We start from the raw sequence: 17,814 nt of genomic DNA on the forward strand, positions 1-17,814 counted from the left end.
CCACATCCCTGACCAGGGATTGAACCCAGGCCCCCTGCATTGGGAGCACACAGCCTTAGCCACGGTACCACCAGGGAAATCCCCCAAATGGCTTTAGATAAAGTTCAGAGGCTCTTAGGGTGGGGGTCCTCACCTGAGGACTGGGGATAGTGGTGGGGGCGGGCAGGGTGCAGGATCCTAGTCTTAGTCTCCCTTAGACTGTGGTGGGGGGTGCATTTAGCAATAAAAGAAGACTCTTCTTGACGATCATTCCAGATACATTTTCTAGTCCAACATAGAATACTTCCTATTTAGTATGACTCACCTCCAGTGAAGAAGGTTTGTATTTTGGGGGGAACTATTTTCAATTGAAATAGCAGTTTCACTTTTAAAGAAAGAAATACAGAACGATCTCCCTATCCTCATTTTCTGCATTCACACTTTAAATCTTAAAAATCTTAAATAGTGAAATATTCAGCAGATACAAATAATACAATACTTATATAAAATTATATTTCTATTTTATGTTAGGGCTACAAGAGTGGAGGAGAAGGAGAGAAATGCAAGAGAGGAGAAAAAGGACAACACATAATGAGCAATGATACAGATCAGGGGTGAAGATTAACCCAGGTATTTCTACAGAGATGGAGGCGGGAAGGGAAGGTCAAAGTTCTGATTCATCAACTAACTGCTACCCCTGTGTTTGTTAAAAACATAGGCGCTAAACTTTAAAGGGCAAAGAGTACTTTCTAGAACTTACGTATTTTAGTTTCTACCTAAGATTTAATCGATTGACGTAAATTTCCTTCATATAAAAATTTTTTTGATTAAAAGTTACTATAGAAAATAGGAGATGAAAAGACAGGCGTGGTTCCTGAGTAAGCTGATTCTAGTGGAAATCAGACATTAAACTCCTAAGTGAAAACCAGTGAAGATAACCCTCAGGGTCTGGGAACCCTACCCAGGAGACAAAGTCAAGGTAAACTTTTCAAAGGAGGTGATGCTGAAACAAAATTTGAAGAGGAGCAGGAGTTCCCAAGCGAAGAATGCTCCAGGGGAGGGAACTGGACAGTGTGAGGGTTGCGACCAGCGAGCAAAGCCTGCCTGTGGAGCCAAAAAAACGTTCAGACTGGCAGACGGATGGTCAAGGTAGGGGTACGTGAAGAGGTGGGACAAGAGACCAAGGCGCTGGCCCACAGAGGTCCCCAAGGCGATCAGGGAGGGGGAGCAGGGGCAGGCAGGTGCGAAGGTTAAGGATTGGAAAGAAACAAGAGTAGCCTGAGCATCCCTGTCTGTAGGCACCTCGTGGAGCGAGTGTCTGAGTCTGAATGCCAGTGGCTGGGGACTGGGCGGCCCTCGGAAGGGTTCGCGGGCGCGTGGGGCGAGGGCCAGGCGCTACCAGTGCCCCCACCGCGCTCCTACATGGCTCGGCTGACCGCCAGTGTCCGCTCCGATCTAGAGCTCCCGGAGGGACAGGCTAGGAAGTTCCCGGGCCCAGCCGATCACCATGGCAGGGTGGGGTGGGGGGCTGAGGTTGTGGAACGACTCTTGTCGCCTCCAGATTTCTGAAGGAGCCCAGCAGTCCGTCCAGGCCACCGCACTGGCGCGCGTCTCCGCCAGGCCCTGAGCTGCAGGGGAACCAGCCTGGCCCGAGGCTCGGCCCCGTCCCTCGGTCGCTGCGTCTGCGCGGGGACCCCAGGGTGGCTCTGCGGGGCAGGGCGGGGCGCTGCCGGCGCACCGAGGCTGGGCGGCCGCGGCCCAGGGGCGGGGGCGGGTGATGCGGAAGTGGCGAGCGGGCGGGCGGACCCGCGCGGCTCCAGGACAGCGCGGCTCGGCCCCACCGCCTGGCCGAGGCTCCCGGGCGCAGCCACGCGGGCTCACAGCAGACAGGTAGGTCCCGGCGGCCGCGCGCTCCTCTCCGCGCCCGCGGGGCACCTGCTGGCGGCGGGCTGGGCACTGAAGCGGGCGGGCGGGAGGGGTCAGCGTCCGGCTCTTCCAGGTGCCCGAGCTCGGGGTGGGGGAAGCCCAAGGCAGGACGCGCCCCGCCGTGGTGGGGGGCCTCCAAGATGCCTCCTGTGTCTTGATCAGAGTGGGGTGCCCCGCACCAGCAGCCTTGGTCCAGAAGGCACCCGAGGAGCCCCGAGGCGCGGGCGGCGGAGTCCGCATCGCTGCCAGGGGCGCCAGCTCTCCAGCTTTTCTCCCTTCCTCTCGCCTTCGCGGAGGATGGGCAGCGCCCGGCTGCCATGGGATGGGCAGTGCCCGGCTTGGGCCATGGAGGGAAAGCCCCGATTCCCCCTAGAATTCTGTGCTCCCCGATCCCCCTTCACCGGGCAGCCCTCCCCTCATCCTTTCCAGAAAGAGAATGCGGTTTAAGAGGTTCATCTCTCCCTGGATCTTAAGGCCAATGGAAAGAATTCGGGCAGAGAGTGGGTAGGAAGATGGTGTCAGGCGAGGCGCCGGCTGTTCTTTTACTTGCAGCCAAGAAAAGAAGGTGCTGACCCTCCTAAGCGAGAAGTACGGACGTGATACTTCGTAGACTAGTTTCTCTACGGCCTTCCCCCGAACATCAGAAGGAAACAATCGAGAATCTAAAAGTGGAGGGAAAGTGAGACCAGTGTGACGGTGTTGCGGGATAGGAGACGGTGAACACCTGCGCGGCCCGGGCGCGCAGTTGTCTCTCTGGCCCCGGAGGCACCGGATCTGGCTGTGGGGAGCTGGGGCGGAGGGGACTTCCCTGGCTTCGCCGCCACCCTGTGCCCATCAGAGCGGGGATGAGGGCGGTGGCGCCACCACCCTGAGGAGCGGTCTGAGAGGCAGACCCTAAACCAGCGCTCCGGGCCGGGGAGCGGATCGGGGTAGTTCAGTGGGCTGGGCCAAGAGGCGCGGCCAAGCTGACCCGGGTGGCACCTGCGGGGACTGTCTTGTGAGCAGAGCCGAGCTGGGGCGCTCTGCGCGCCCAGAGAGGGGATGAGTGACCAGGACCAGTAAGGACGAGGGAAGGGGTCGATGGAGAAAGCTAGAGTCTCCCGGGAGAGAGCAGGGTTATAGGGCTGGGTACTGGGGCTCCAGCAAGTCAAGGGAAGCCTTAGGAAACCACCCTTTTTTTGACCCTGGGGTTTCCCCCACTGCGCCTTGGCCTTACCCCATCATGCCCCCAGAGGAAGCCGAGGGAAGCGTCTTTCTGCCCACATCTGCCGCCCTGGAGTCTCAGCTCGTCTCCCCTGGAGGGGGAGGGGCTTAAGGTCTCGCTGGGCGCAGGGCACCCATGCCTTCTCCAGGAGTTTGGTGTGGAGTTTGCAGGAAACGTCTGAATCAAATTCAGGAGGTGCAAGGGCTTACTGATCGCGCACTACTGGGGGCTGCAGAGCCTCCTCCCCTAGGGGGTCCCTGGTACCCACGGTTTAGGCTTTCCTTGTGGCTGGTTCCTGGGACTTCAGGAGATGTGGGGCCTGTGCGCCTCTGGAGATGCTCCTGGGCTGCCCCTTCCCCTATAATAGGGCCTTCCTCAGGTCCTCAGCAGGCAACTCCTCCTTTGATGTTTCCATGGAAGCTGATATATGCTCATCAGGCTTTCCCCCATCTTTCAGGGCTCTAATCCACAAGGCTAGTCTAGGGGCTGCAAACCTGCACAGCTGTTGAGGAGTCAGGGCAGACCCCCTGACCAGCCTGCATTCTGATGGGAAGTCAAGTCCTCCTCCCAGCAGCCACGAGGGGCATGTGTGTGTGTATATAGTTGCTCAGTTGTGTCTGACTCTTTGTGACCCCATGGACTGCAGCACACCAGGCTCCTCTGTCCAGGGGATTCTCCAGGCAAGAATACTGGAGTGGGTTGCCATGCCCTCCTCCAGGGGATCTTCCCCATCCAGAGATAGAACCTGGTATTCTAGAACAAAGTATTGCAGGCAGATTCTTTACCTCGTGAGCCACTTTCCTGGCGGGGGAGGGGTATAGGATGGACTTTCTCAGGGCTGCCCTTCTGGGACCCCCTGGGAATCTGAGTGACTGCTTCTGTCTGGAGCCTGCTTCTATCTGGAGCGAAGCAGGGATGGAGCGCTAAGGCACTGAAATTCAGAACTCCTGGCATTGGGACAGCTTGCCTCGGGTCTAAGCCCATCTCCAGGCAGGAAGAAGCCTCCTTGGGGAGCTGATGCTGAGCCTGGTCCTGATGCCCCTAGATGCAGGCAGACCTGTGGCTGAAGCTCCCTGTGTGGCATGCTGGGCAGACCCTCTCTTGGCCCTGGCCAGGCTTTTGGTGGGAGGCCCTCTCCCGAGCCCAGCCCTGTGCTGCTAGAAGGGGCTGCACCTTACTGCCAAGAGGTCAGAGTTTGTGTTGTAGAGCAGTGCGGCGGGACTTGCCCTGACGTCCTCCTTGCCCTGGGCAGAGAAATCGACCTTCCTGGCCTCTCAGTTCACCACCTCTGGCACAACTGTAGCCTGGACTATGTGTGAGGGTCATCAGGGAAGCTTGCCTTGCCCTCTGTCAACAGAACTTTCCTCAGTCCACCTTCTCGCACCCAGAATGGCCCGCTGCTATGACTGTCGCCCGTCTGTTCTAGGACCCAGGCCTTTGGGAGGCGTGGGGATGCTACATACACAAATTGGATGAAGCTCTCCAATGCTGTGAATCACACAATGGATGATGACTGCCAGCGGGCTTGAGGGTTGGGGGATGGGCTACAGGATGAGAGATGGAGCATTTGGTCGGGGGGACCCTAATGTGATTTTCTCCACATCCCTTCCCTCCCCCAGCTCATAGTGAGTCAGGTTTCCGAGTTGTCCTGTCTGGCCACTTTCGTTTCCCCTAGGGCTGGGTGGAGGCTAGTTCAGAAAGGGGAACCGAGCCACCCATCTTCTGAGACCTGGGGGCAGGGCCGGGTGCTCTCCCACCCTCTCTGTTGCAGCCCAGCACTGAGCACTGCTCTGGGGAGAGGCCCACAGACGAGAATCCTTAGCAGCGTGGAGGTGGCACTTAGCCGCCACAACCCAGAAAGGTGCTGGGCAGGGAATTTCAGGGGACATTCTGAAGCAGGCCTAGATGATGGGGTGTGTGTGTGTGTGTGTCCCAGTGCAGGCCAGGAAGCCCACCAAGACTTGTGTACTCCCAGAAGCCTTTGCTCCCAGCAACAGTCCAGCCTGTGGTTGGGTGCCTTTGCTGAAGAGCAAGGATGTAGTCTGTCTCAGGGGAGGCTGTCTTGGTGTTGACTTGAACCCTAGTCTTTCTGCCACACGGGGGTATTTCTCATCCCCACCCCACTGAGTGTTTACATCAGCCACCCAGATACCTCATTTCCTTCAGTCATCCCTTCCCTGACAGGCCTGCCCACCTCAGACCCTCACCTGCCTCACAGGCCTCACAGCTTTCCTCTTGGTTCTGGTCTCACCTTTGAGTCAGAGGAGGATCCTGGGGAGAGCAGGGTTGGTTGGGGTGGCAGTGGGGTGGGGAGAGCGAGGACAGACGCTTCCAACATCTGGCTGGCCTTCCTTAGGTCCTACTTTGGTCCAGTAAGTGCAGATGCCCAGGAGGGGCGAGTGGTGAGGAAGAAAGAACGGGAGGCACTCCTGCCTTTGAAGAGGTTGCCCACTGACCTGAAAAGTAAGCAAGATGTCCGGGTGGGGGAGGCAGTGCAGGGTGGAATAAGAGCCCCACTTGTCTCAATGGAGAAGAGTTCAGGGCGGCCCATGGTGCTCTGGAGAGGGAGGTGTGAGTGTTGGGGGACCCAGCCCGGAGGGCTAGTGTTGGCACCCTTGTTCCAGGAATCATGACTTCTTAGGAAGACCCCGGCCCACCCCATCCCTATGCCACCGTCATGGCCACCACTCCCTCTCCGCCACTTGTGGAGCATCTTCTACAGGGGACGGATGGACCAAAGAAGTGGGAGAGGAGTGTGGTGCATGCGCAGTGTGTGTCCTCTTACACACACAATTGCACGCCCACCTAACTCACATGTGCTCAGAAACCTAGGGCCCGGGGTGGGAGGCAGCCTCAGTTCTCATCGTGGCTCAGCCCTTTGCTCCTTCCTTGCCCACCGACAGAGTCTCCTCTGAGTCTCAGGACGGGGGGCTCTGATGGCTCCGTCCCTTCTGTCGCTGACCCTGGGCTCACAGGTGAGGGGCAGGTGCAGGGGAGAAACCACGCAGGAGTGGGGCAGAGTGAGAGCGGGCTCAGGACAGTGAAGAGGAGTTTCAGTCCAGGGTCCGGAGAGGGGCTGGCAGGTGGAGGGGAGGAGGCAGGGATTCCCGGTGGCCAGCTGGCCTCTGACTAGGGAGGCAAGACTGTGGCCCAGGGTGGGGGTGGCGCTGGCTCCCGCGGGGACCGGATCTCTGTGGATCCACAGCAAACATAAGGCGCTGCCGAACGAATGCATGGTTGGTGGAGGAACCAGAGTCTAGGAAATTGCTGCCTCGAAGAGCAGAAGTCCTAAGTTTGGTGGCCACTGTCCTTGCCAGTGATTCAGGCGGTAGATGGAGTTGGCTCATGGGATTTCTTTCAAGATATCTAAGTTGGGGGAGGATGGGAAGCTTCATCCCTGAGGGAAACCGAGGAAGGAAGGAAGCTCTGAGGACTGGGTGTGGAAACCCCTCCCTGACTCACAGGTTCTGCCTTGTCTTAGCGGGGTTTCTTGGAAGTTGGTTTGGTGAGGGAGAGGGAGGGGGACAGGGGAAGCAGGAAGAAAGCTAAGCAAGGATGTGGGCTCAGCCGGAGACTGGCTTCAGCGAGAACCTTTCGGGGACCCTGGAGCGCTCATATGCTCCACCTGAAGCAAGAGGACCGGCCCTTTGTCCCTGTGTGTGTCTCTGACTGTGGGCTGTCCCCCACAGACGGGAGGGGTGGGCCTGGCCCGAGTGGGGTGGCTGAAGGCAGTTCTCTCACAATGGGCAGCTCCGTGCTGTGCTTGGACTCACAGCAGCTGGGGAATTGCTGCCCCGCCGGGCACAGAACGTCTGGGTGGGACACCCCTACAGCTGTGTACCCCTCCTTCCTTTCCCTCAAACACAAAGCCCAGACGCAGGGATCTTGTGACAGAAAAGCTGATGGTTGGAGAGGAGAACTGACTTAAGCATCTGGACAGGCTGGAGAGACTCGGGCCTCCTGTGCTGGGAGGGAGGGGGAGCCCTATGGGCCACGGCTCGGCCCCCTGATGTGCCCTGACCGCCCCCTGCTCTCTCCGGCAGACGCCTGTGCCATGAACCAGCCGGCCCCCGCCGCCCTGCTTCCGCCCCGCCGCGTGCGGCTGAAGCCCTGGCTGGTGGCCCAGGTCAACAGCTGCCAGTACCCAGGGCTTCAGTGGGTCAACGGGGAAAAGAAATTGTTTTACATCCCCTGGCGCCACGCCACGCGGCATGGCCCCAGCCATGACGGAGATAACACCATCTTCAAGGTAAGCCCTGGGCCCCTGAAGGCCCTTCCCTAGAAGAGGACTCCCCTCTACAGCTCAGACTGGCCACTCTGCCAGCTGCCTTGTGGCCGGCGACCCCAGGCCAGGGCTAAGGGGCTGCAGGCATCACTGCTGGGCAACCTTTCTAACCTGATTCCCGGAGCAAGGTGAGGACTGAGGGGCCCCAGGAGACCTTCGGGTAACTCCTCCTCCTCCCCCTCTTTGTACTTTTTCGTCACACGTGAGCGCCTGCCCAGGATGTACATTTGGTGTACACATGCGCTTAAAGGACAACAGAATTCCCCCATAATCTTAATACTATGAATATTTTTTCACTTGTATTATCAGTTTTCTCCTTGTGTATATGAAGTGCAAAGATGGAATCGAGCTATAGATTCTATTTTGTAATCTGCATTTTCTACCCAACATCAGGACTGGCTTTTCCACTCCAACAAATGCCACATTCAAATGCCACTGAATGTTCCATCGGAGCAGGGAGCACACTAGTCACCCAGTCCCAGATTTTGGACACCTCAGGTTGCTTTCAGGGTCTCCATGTTGAAGACCACACTGCCATGGACACCCTCTAAACGCTTATCCTTGGCACATCTCAAATGGTTTTCTTTGGGGTTAGTTCCTAGAGTTAAACACTTCTGGGTCAAAGAGAATGCTTATTTTTAAAGTTTTGGCCATGTATTGCTTAGTGTTTGCGCTTAGTGTTTGTCTTTTCAAGGTTCCTTTCAAATCCATTTCTCATTTTTGAATAAGTAACATGGTCACATACTTCAACATTTAAAGTGTAAATTGCAAAAAGTCTTCCAGATGGGAGACAGTCCCCCAGACACCCAACCTCCTTCTTTGGGACAGTTTGTATTCTCGGTTTCTTGTTTATCCTTCCTGAGGGATTTTTATATATATGCAAGCAAATATGTGCCTATCCTTTCCCCTACTTTTGACAAAAATGGTAGATGTTTACATCTTCTTCTGCACCTCATATTTTGAAGATTACGACATGTCAGTACATAAAAAACTTCCTTCTTTTTTTTTTCTTGTTGCCCAATATTCCATTTTATGGGTTGGCCATAATTTAACCAGCCCCCATTGATAGACATTTAGATAATTGAGGGTCTTTTTCTTTTAGAAACAGAGCTGCAATGAATAAGCTTATATATGTAAGCTTTTGTGTGGATGCATCTTTATCTGTCGGATAAATTCCCAGAAGTCAAATTACTGAGTTAAAGGATGGAAACATGTGTAATCCAGAGATCAACCAAATTACTCTCCAAAATAACAGTACTGGGAGTTCCCTGGTGATCTAGTGGTTAGGACTTGAACACTTTCATTGCCATGGCCTGATTCAATCCCTGGTCAGAGAGCTGAGATCCCTTAAGCCACATGGTGAGGCCAAAAAAAAATCATTATCATAATAATACCAACAGCCAAAGTGTACAGAGTCCATCCCAAGGGGAGACACAGTTCAGAGAGTTTTATGGGCATTAGGCCTGAGTCTTCACCACCACACTGCGAGGCAGTGCTGTGATGGGGAGACCAGAACAGAGAGAGGCAAAGTGACACGACCCTGCACACAGGTGGCGGTGGCAGATTCCGATCCAAACCTAGTTCTTCTCCAGACCCCTCTTATCCACCATGTCATCCCATCCTCCTTAGAGATTATACCTGTTTGCCATCTCAAGACCAGTAAATATGATGCCTTTCAAAGCATCTAGATTTCCTTTAGCTTCTTGGAGCCTTAAGAGACTGGCCTCCTAACTCCCACTTTGCAGGTGGGCACTGGGCTTGGCCTGTGTGATGGTCTCATCCATAGCAGTGACTCCCCCTGGCCCGGAGGGGCTGGGCTTCGGTGAGGGGCGAGGTTCTCTGTGGTCGTCTGTCTTGTCTTCCTGCCCTAGGCCTGGGCCAAGGAGACGGGGAAGTACACCGAGGGTGTGGATGAGGCCGATCCGGCCAAGTGGAAGGCCAACCTGCGCTGTGCCCTGAACAAGAGCCGTGACTTCCGCCTCATCTATGACGGGCCCCGGGACATGCCGCCTCAGCCCTACAAGATCTACGAGGTCTGCTCCAATGGCCCGGCTCCCGCAGGTATCCAGCCTGGCTGTGTGTGGGCCACCTAGGGGACTATGCACAGAGGCCTGGGGTCCCTCCAGTGTGCAGTGGTTGGGGACGTGCTGCTCGGGCAGAAACCCAGGAGTGGATCACTGGTGAGGCTAGGAGCAGCCTGGCATGGACCAGGCCCCTCCCCACCGGGTTTGATTTCCTCACCCCATCCTGGTTCTTGGCTCCAGTGAATGTAGGTCAGGTGACCCAGGGAGGGGAGCGCCGTGGGGTCAGGGGTAGGGTCCCCAGTGATTGCAGGTGGCTGAGCAGCCCTTCCCTCTGTGTTTGGGCAGCTCTGGGCAGGAGAGAAGCCACCTGGAGCCCTGAAGACCTTCCTCCCTCTCCCCCACTGACTCCCTTCCGGTCTTTCATTTCTGTCTCCTGCTGCAGAGTCACAGCCCAGCGAGGATAACGCTGAAGAGGAAGAAGAGGAAGAAGTGAGTTTGGGGGCACACTTGGCAGCCTGCGCCAATACGTTGGGCCTCATTAGGCCTGGTTGCTTATCCCACTCCACTGCAGGACTGGGCAGTTCCATTCCTCTGGAGCCTGCTGCTGTTTCTGCAGCCCTTCTCTGGGTTTCATCTCTTGGGATTCTGGGGACAGGAACAAAGTCACCACCTTGAACCTCCCTGGGACTCTGTTGGTAGAAAACATGCTCACGTATGGTCTCAGCCTCAGTAGTTGAGGCTTAGTAGGTATTCCCACCTGCAGAAGCAGAAACTGGGGCACCAAGAGCCTACTGACATGCCTGGGATGGCAGAGCTGGGCCTGAGGGTCTGGCCTCGCCTAAGATGAAGAACAAGGAGTTGCCTTGTGGGTCTCGTTCTTCAGCATCGGATCAGTTTAATAACCTGTCCTCCCTTCTCTCTCTGGCCTCCTCGCTCCTCCTTTGCCTGTGTCTTCTCTTCAGCTCCAGAAGATGTTACCAGGCCTGAGCATCACAGGTGGGGCTGGGAGGTGGTGTGATTGGGGGTCTAGTATAAGGAGGAGCTGCGGGGACCACAGGTACCTGGGAGGGGGCTGAAGGGAGGCTGGGGGATGGCCCAGGGCTGAAAGTAGGTGAGCCTGGAGGCAGTTCCTAGAAGTGACATTAAAATTTTGTCCACTCCCACCTTCTATAGAAGCAGTGCAGCCCGGCCCTGCCATGGCACCCTATTCTTTACCCAAAGAGGATGTTAAGTGGCCACCCACTCTCCAGCCACCTGTGGTGTTGGCCCCCCCTGCTCCAGGCCCCAGTCTTCTGATCCCTGCTCCTGGCAACGCCGCTGACTTTGGGGAGGTGTTTTCTGAGGTCCTGCCGAGCTCGCACCCGCAGCCTGGGCCCCTGTCTACCAGCCTGCCCCCCACAGGCGAACAACTCCTGCCTGACCTGTTGATCAGCCCCCACATGCTGCCTCGTAAGAACCCATGGGAGGAAGGGGAGGGCAGGCAGGGAGGAGCAGTTGGGAGGGTGGAGGATGACGAAGAGAAGAACAAAAATGCCCATACCAGTCCCTGCTTGGCTGGGAGGGAAGTGGGGAGGACTGATGATGGCCTGGCCACAGGGCAGAGAGGGCAGAGAAGATCAGTGGGCGGCAGAATGGGGAGGCATGGGGCTCATGGGCGGGGCGGCCCTGCCTCTCTGTCCTGCAGTGACCGACCTGGAGATCAAGTTCCAATACCGGGGCCGGCCACCCCGGGCCCTCACCATCAGCAACCCTCAAGGCTGCCGGCTCTTCTACAGCCAACTGGAGGCCACCCAGGAGCAGGTGGAGCTCTTTGGCCCCGTGAGCCTGGAGCAAGTGCGCTTCCCCAGCCCCGAGGACATCCCCAGCGAGAAGCAGCGCTTTTATACCAACCAGCTGCTAGACGTCCTGGACCGTGGGCTCATCCTTCAGCTACAAGGCCAGGATCTGTATGCCATCCGCCTGTGCCAGTGCAAGGTGTTCTGGAGCGGGCCCTGTGCCTCAGCCCATGGCTCACACCCCAACCCCATCCAGCGGGAAGTCAAGACCAAACTCTTCAGCCTGGAGGACTTTCTCAATGGTGAGGGCCCCACCTTGTGTTCCTCTGGGTCTCTTTTTGTCCAGGGGCCTGGTGCCCGCCTCTGACTGGTTTTGATCTCAATGCAGAGCTCATCCTATTCCAGAAGGGCCAGACCAACACCCCACCCCCGTTTGAGATCTTCTTCTGCTTTGGGGAGGAGTGGCCTGACTGCAAACCCCGGGAGAAGAAGCTCATCACTGTACAGGTATACTCCGGTCACCAACCCCCCGAACTCAGCTTTGAATATTGGGGAATCCTGGGCCCTTGCCCCAGGGTGGAGGGGCAGGGCTGTCTGGGTAGTGTGAATTCAGCTGTCAGTTAATTGAGGACCGGCACTGCTCACACATACGCTGCCTTTTCATGAAGAAGTTGGGGCCCCTTCTGGTGGATGTAGACTACCACCTGCCCCCTGGTGGACCCCCTCATGCATAACTCGATCGGACAGCCCTGCCGATCCAGACGGTTCACCCTGTTCTGTCTCCTCTTCACCCGCTTAGGTGGTACCTGTAGCAGCCCGGCTATTGTTGGAGATGTTCTCGGGGGAGCTTTCTTGGTCAGCTGACAGCATCCGGCTACAGATCTCAAACCCAGACCTCAAAGACCGCATGGTGGAACAATTCAAGGAGCTCCATCACATCTGGCTGTCCCAGCAGCATCTGCAGCCTGTGGCCCAAACCCCTGCCATGCCCGGCCTCAGTGCTGCACAGGGACCCTGGCCCATGCACCCAGTTGACATGCAGTAAGGAGGCTGCAGGTAGTGACTGGCCCAGGTTTCCTGGGTGGCTGTGCAGAGATGTGGAGGGCGAAAGTTCCTGGGGGCACCTGATGAGCGGCAGGGTCCTATCTTGGGGTCTCCAGAAGTGAATCTGGGTCATGAAGAAGAGGGAAAAGAGGCCCGAGTTCCAGGGTCTCCTCAGAAGCTGAGGGAAGCTGGAAGCCAGTTTTTGCTTTGAGGACTCTGCCTTCATGCATATGTCTCTCCTGGACTGGCTCTGGGGGAACTCGGCCATCAGCACCAGCGTGGAGGGAAGGAATTCTGCCAACTCAGGGGGCCTAGATGTACAGAGGGATTTGCCCCAAAGCAGTTCCTTCTTGTGGCTGCCTCATTTCTTCTGGCAAGAAGAGTCAAGTGCTGGGGGTCAGACCTCCCTGGCAGGTTCTCTGCAGGGCATGGGCCTGATTTGGGGGTTCCCTAGCTTTAGCGTTGATCCCCTGGGGGAGGAAATGGCAGCCTACTCCAGTATTCTTGCCTGGAAAATCCCATGGACAGAGGAGCCTGCTGGGCTACAGTCCATGGGTTCACAGTTGGACATGACTGAGCGCGCGCGTGTGCGCGTGTGCACACACACACACACACACACACACAGCTTGAGCCTCATTTCCTCAAAACATCCAGAGACAGATTAAGTATTATACCAGATACTAAGTCTGGCAGCTACCTCCCTTGAGAGACTAAGAACCTGGGATAGAAAGGGGACATTTATGTATTTTTGGATTAATAAATATTAAAAACAGACTCAGTCATTGTTTTTCAGTACCAGTTGCTCCCATGCTGTTTACTGGACCATATTTCTCCTGCCAGCTAGCTCTCTTTACCCCAGCACCTGCCCTCCTGCTCTGGGGCTGTTGACACAGGGAGGGCCTGCCTTCCAGGCTGATGAGTCAGTGGGGCCTTCACAAGCACTCAGCTGGCTGGCTTTGCTTTCCAGGAGGAAGCCGGCTGAAGCAAGGGTGTGGACTTTTAAATGTGTGCAGAGTCTAAGATCCTGTCCAAATAAATTTTCCCATAAGAAATGGTGAAAAAGGGCTGGATCTCAACCAAGGACCATTACTATCTGTTATCCTCATGTATATTCATTCATATGCTACTAAATATATTAGGACAATGCATGCAAATTGGGAGGTCACTGTTTGAATCTGGCTTATAGATGTAATTTTCTGACCTGAACAATTTTGCTGTTATCTTTTTTTATGGAATATTTTTAACATCTGTGAAAGTAGGGAGAATGGTATAAAATTCCCACATAGTAGCTTCAATAATTATCAATTCATAGTCTTTCTCATCTAAATTATCAACACTACAGTGGATAAGCTTGTGCATATTTATGTCTTTTTATTACTTTTGCCAGTGTATCTTTAGGATGGATCCACAGAAATGGGATTTCTGGGCCAAAGGATAAAAATGTGTCTAATTTTAGATATAGGCAGAATCCAGATAAATCTCTGAGTGTAGCTGTTTCCCCACAATCTCAACAGATTATAATGTCAATTTTTTGGATTTTTGCCAATCTGATAGGTGAGAAATAGTATCTCTACCATCTCTCATTATGAACAAGGATGAGCATCTTCATATGGTTAAGTGGCCTGTGCAGATTTTAGTGATTTTAAAAAAAAATCTTAAAATAGTTTTAGATTTACAGGAAAGTAGCTAATAGAGTGCCTATATAACCCATACCCAGTTTCCCTGACTGTTAACATCTTACACTGTACCTCACATTGCTATGGAACATTTGTCACAACTAATGAAACAAAATGCACACATCATTATTATCTAAATTCCACTCTTTATTCAGATTTCATTAGTTTTTAATCTCATACTTTTTCTGTTCTAGCACCCTATCCAAAGGATCACATTACATTTAGTGATCGTGTCTCCCCAGCCATCACTGATTTAACGGTTTCTCAGACTTCCCTGGTTTTTGATGATTTGGATGGCTTGGAGGGTACATTTTAGAATGTCTCTCAGTTTGGTTTTATCTGATGTCTCTCATGGTTTTTTGCAAGGAAGACACAGAGATGAAGTGCCATTCTCACCAGAGGAGATGAAATAATGAAGTAGGCGATCATCCCTGGACTGACTTCTCCAATACTGCAGGCAGTGCAGTGGCTACTGAGGATCCTCCTTTGGCTTCTACTTGCATTTTGATTTCTTAAATAAAACAAAACTGAAAGCAAAAAACAAAAAACCCCAGCATACCTGGCCATCATTTCCTGTATGGTAACTGTGTTGTAGTAGCCAGTGGTGGATGGAACACTAGCCGCTCTACTCCCACCTCCTCCCCGCCCTGCTGGCCCCACAATAGCAGATATTGAATATCATTAAGTTCCAGAGTTTAAGCCAGGACAACGCCTTGCCATTCACTGCTCCCTAGCTACTAGGCTCCAGTTCCACTTGGTAGTGGCCTTTGCCCTGGTGGCCTCTGCTAGTGTGCAGGTTGGAATCCACAGAATACTGATGCTTATGATCCCGGGGGTGAATACACCTCTTTAGCATCCAGTAGTTTCCCTCACTTCTTCAAGGCTTCTCCTCCCCAAGTTCATCCTTGTATCCGACATAATACTCCCTTTTAATTCAAGACTCCTTCCTTTTATTCAGCTTTTCACTAGCCTGAAGAACTTCTCAGCCTTTGTCCACTTGGAGAGAATATTGATAGCTTTCCCCCATTTTTGTCAGCGGAGTGTTCTCACAAGGCAACCTTCTCACTTGCTAGTAATACATCTGACCAAAATTTAGCATACCTTGTTGCAAAATCTTGGATATTTAACTTCTCTGGATTTTGGCTTTCATCCTTGTAAAGCGACTTAGTACCAGGGCTACACAAGGTGGACACATACTTTGCATTCATGAGGTGTGGATGCCATCCAAAAGATACCAACTTATTTACAATACACTCTCAAGTTATTGATCTTTATAGAACAGATACATAAAAATTACAAGTTACATCTCCTTAGTAAAATCTTGCTGGGAATAGGCCCAATGGGTGATTTGTGTTTCACACAATTATGACTAAAATCTCTTGGCTCAGTCAGTCATGGAAATAAGGGAACAGCTCCATGGGAACTTTATGATTAATTGAGGTATAAGACTCATTCTACTTCCACTAGACAATGTCAAGCAGGAAGACAATATTATATTAGGATACCTGATCCCAAACAGTTCCCTTTTAAACTGAAATATAGTTGGGTATCCTTGCTATGACAAAAATTGTTAGCAAGACTATCTGTATGAAGTAGTCTAAAGCAATCTGACACTGAAGACTCAGCAGTGAGAACAATTAACAAGAGTTCTGGCTTTCAATACTGTAGCTGTGGAGATGTTCCTGATATATAATAGGATATATATTCCAAAGGCTATTTTTTGGTGGCTGGGGAGTTGTATTAAGCTTTCCATATTTTCCAGTCCCAGACACAACTTTCTGTGATAAAAGCCAAATTCCTTAAACAGACCAAAGTCAATGGGTCACTGTAAGGACCTAAGGCTGAATTAGGCTTCAAAATTTCCAGAAAATGAGCAGGATGGCTAAGGTAACGTGCTGATCCCCAGAATTTGATCATCTTATTTCAAATACCGTTCCATGCTCAAGTTTTTTTCTCCACTTATAACACTGACTCCTTAGAGAATAAAACTCAGAGCTGATATTATGCAGAGAGGTTTGTTTCAAGGACTCCAAATGCTAGATGCAACTTTGTGGTCAAGGTTATTAGCTTTAAGCCCAATTACTAAAACATACTGTATGATCTCATTTACATAAAGCTCAGGAAAATGCAAACTAATCCACAATGACAGGAAAGCAGTGGCTACTTGAGTGCAAGGGAGGATGGGAAGAGGCATGAAGAAACTTTTGGGAAAGAACTTATGTTCATTGTCTTTATGGTTTCATGTGTGTCAGTTCAGTTCAGTCGCTCAGTCGTGTCCGACTCTTTGCAACCCAATGAACTGCAGCACGCCAGGCCTCCCTGTCCATCATCAACTCCCAGAGTCCACCCAAATGCATGTCCATTTTGTCAGTGATGCCATCCAACCATCTCATCCTCTGTCATCCCCTTCTCCTCCTGCCCTCAATCGTTCCCAGCATCAGGGTCTTTTCAAATGAGTCAGCTCTTCACATCAGGTGGCCAAAGTATTGGAGTTTCAGCTTCAACATCAGTCCTTCCAATGAACACCCAGGACTGATCTCCTTTAGGATGGACTGGTTGGATCTCCTTGCAGTCCAAGGGACTCTCAAGAGTCTTCTCCAATACCACAGTTCAAAAGCATCAATTCTTCTGCGCTCAGCTTTCTTTATAACCCAACTCTCACATCCATACATGACTACTGGAAAAACCATAGCCTTGACTAGACGGACCTTTGTTGGCAAAGTAATGTCTATGCTTTTTAATATGCTGTCTAGGTTGGTCGTAACTTTCCTTCCAAGGAGCAAGCATCTTTTAACTTCATGGCTGCAATCACCATCCACAGTGATTCTGGAGAGCAGAAAAATAGTCAGCCACTGTTTCCCCATCTATTTGCCATGAAGTGATGGGACCAGATGCCATGATCTTAGTTTTCTGAATGTTGAGCTGTAAGCCAACTTTTTCACTCTCCTCTTTCACTTTCTTCAAGAGGCTCTTTAGTTCTTCTTCACTTTCTGCCATAAGGGTGGTGTCATTTGCGTATCTGAGGTTATTGATATTTCTCCCGGCAATCTTGATTCCAGCTTGTGCTTCATCCAGCCCAGCATTTCTCATGATGTACTCTGCATATAAGTTAAATAAGCAGGGTGACAATATACAGCCTTGACGTACTCCTTTTCCTATTTGGAACCAGTCTGTTGTTCCATGTCCAGTTCTGTTGCTTCCTGACCTGCATACAGGTTTCTCAAGAGGCAGGTCAGGTGATCTGGTGTTCCCATCTCCTTCAGAATTTTCCACAGTTTATTGTGATCCACACAAAGGCTTTGGCATAGTCAATGAAGCAGAAATAGATGTTTTTCTGGAACTCTCTTGCTTTTTCAATGATCCAGCAGATGTTGGCAATTTGATCTCTGGTTCCTCTGCCTTTTCTATATCCAGCTTGAACATCTGGAAGTTCATGGTTCACATATTGTTGAAGCCTGGCTTGGAAAATTTTGAGCATTACTTTACTAGCGTGAGATGAGTGCAATTGTGCGGTAGTTTGAGCATTCTTTGGCATTACCTTTCTTTGGGATTGGAATGAAAACTGACCTTTTCCAGTCCTGTGGCCACTGCTGAATTTTCCAAATTTGCTGACATATTGAGTGCAGCACTTTCACAGCATCATTTTTTAGAATTTGAAACAGCTCAACTGGAATTCCATCACCTCCACTAGCTTTGTTCGTAGTGATGCTTCCCAAGGCCCACCTGACTTCACATTCCAGGATGTCTGGCTCTAGGTGAGTGTGAGTGATCACACTTTCTTGATTATCTGGGTCCCCTATGTCAAAGCTTACCAACTGTATACCTTAAACACGTGCAGCTTATTTTATGTCAATGACACTTCATTACAGGGCTTTAAGATTGACTATTCAGTAGTTAGGAA

General features: G+C 52.3%; 1 protein-coding gene across 7 annotated transcripts; it reads left to right on the forward strand.

Annotated features, from left to right (window-relative positions):
• The first annotated feature begins 1,778 nt into the window (after positions 1-1,778).
• On the forward strand, positions 1,779-14,461 carry IRF5 (interferon regulatory factor 5). Of its 7 annotated transcripts, XM_061165762.1 has the most exons (12): positions 1,793-1,869; positions 4,881-4,970; positions 5,466-5,572; positions 6,013-6,084; positions 7,153-7,358; positions 9,266-9,455; positions 9,861-9,907; positions 10,381-10,414; positions 10,592-10,867; positions 11,103-11,495; positions 11,582-11,700; positions 11,993-13,011. In XM_061165762.1, the coding sequence occupies exons 5-12, from the start codon at positions 7,164-7,166 to the stop codon at positions 12,236-12,238; spliced, it is 1,500 nt and encodes a 499-aa protein (XP_061021745.1). In that variant the 5' UTR covers positions 1,793-1,869; positions 4,881-4,970; positions 5,466-5,572; positions 6,013-6,084; positions 7,153-7,163; the 3' UTR covers positions 12,239-13,011. The 7 variants fall into 7 exon arrangements, with proteins under 7 accessions (XP_061021742.1, XP_061021739.1, XP_061021740.1 ...); XM_061165759.1 differs by lacking the exon at positions 4,881-4,970 and having other exon boundaries at positions 1,779-1,869; XM_061165758.1 differs by lacking the exon at positions 6,013-6,084.
• Positions 14,462-17,814: the final 3,353 nt, after the last annotated feature.

Source organism: Dama dama, chromosome 18 (genome assembly GCF_033118175.1).
Source record: "Dama dama isolate Ldn47 chromosome 18, ASM3311817v1, whole genome shotgun sequence".
NCBI lineage: Eukaryota > Metazoa > Chordata > Mammalia > Artiodactyla > Cervidae > Dama > Dama dama.

Coding starts and splice junctions, on each gene's coding strand:
- IRF5 (XM_061165759.1), top strand. CDS start 7,164: ATGAACCAGCCGGCCCCCGCCGCCCTGCTTCCGCCCCGCCGCGTGCGG. Junction 9,908..10,380: donor AAGAGGAAGAAGAGGAAGAA/GTGAGTTTGGGG, acceptor TCTTCTCTTCAG/CTCCAGAAGATGTTACCAGG. Junction 11,496..11,581: donor CCTGGAGGACTTTCTCAATG/GTGAGGGCCCCA, acceptor ATCTCAATGCAG/AGCTCATCCTATTCCAGAAG.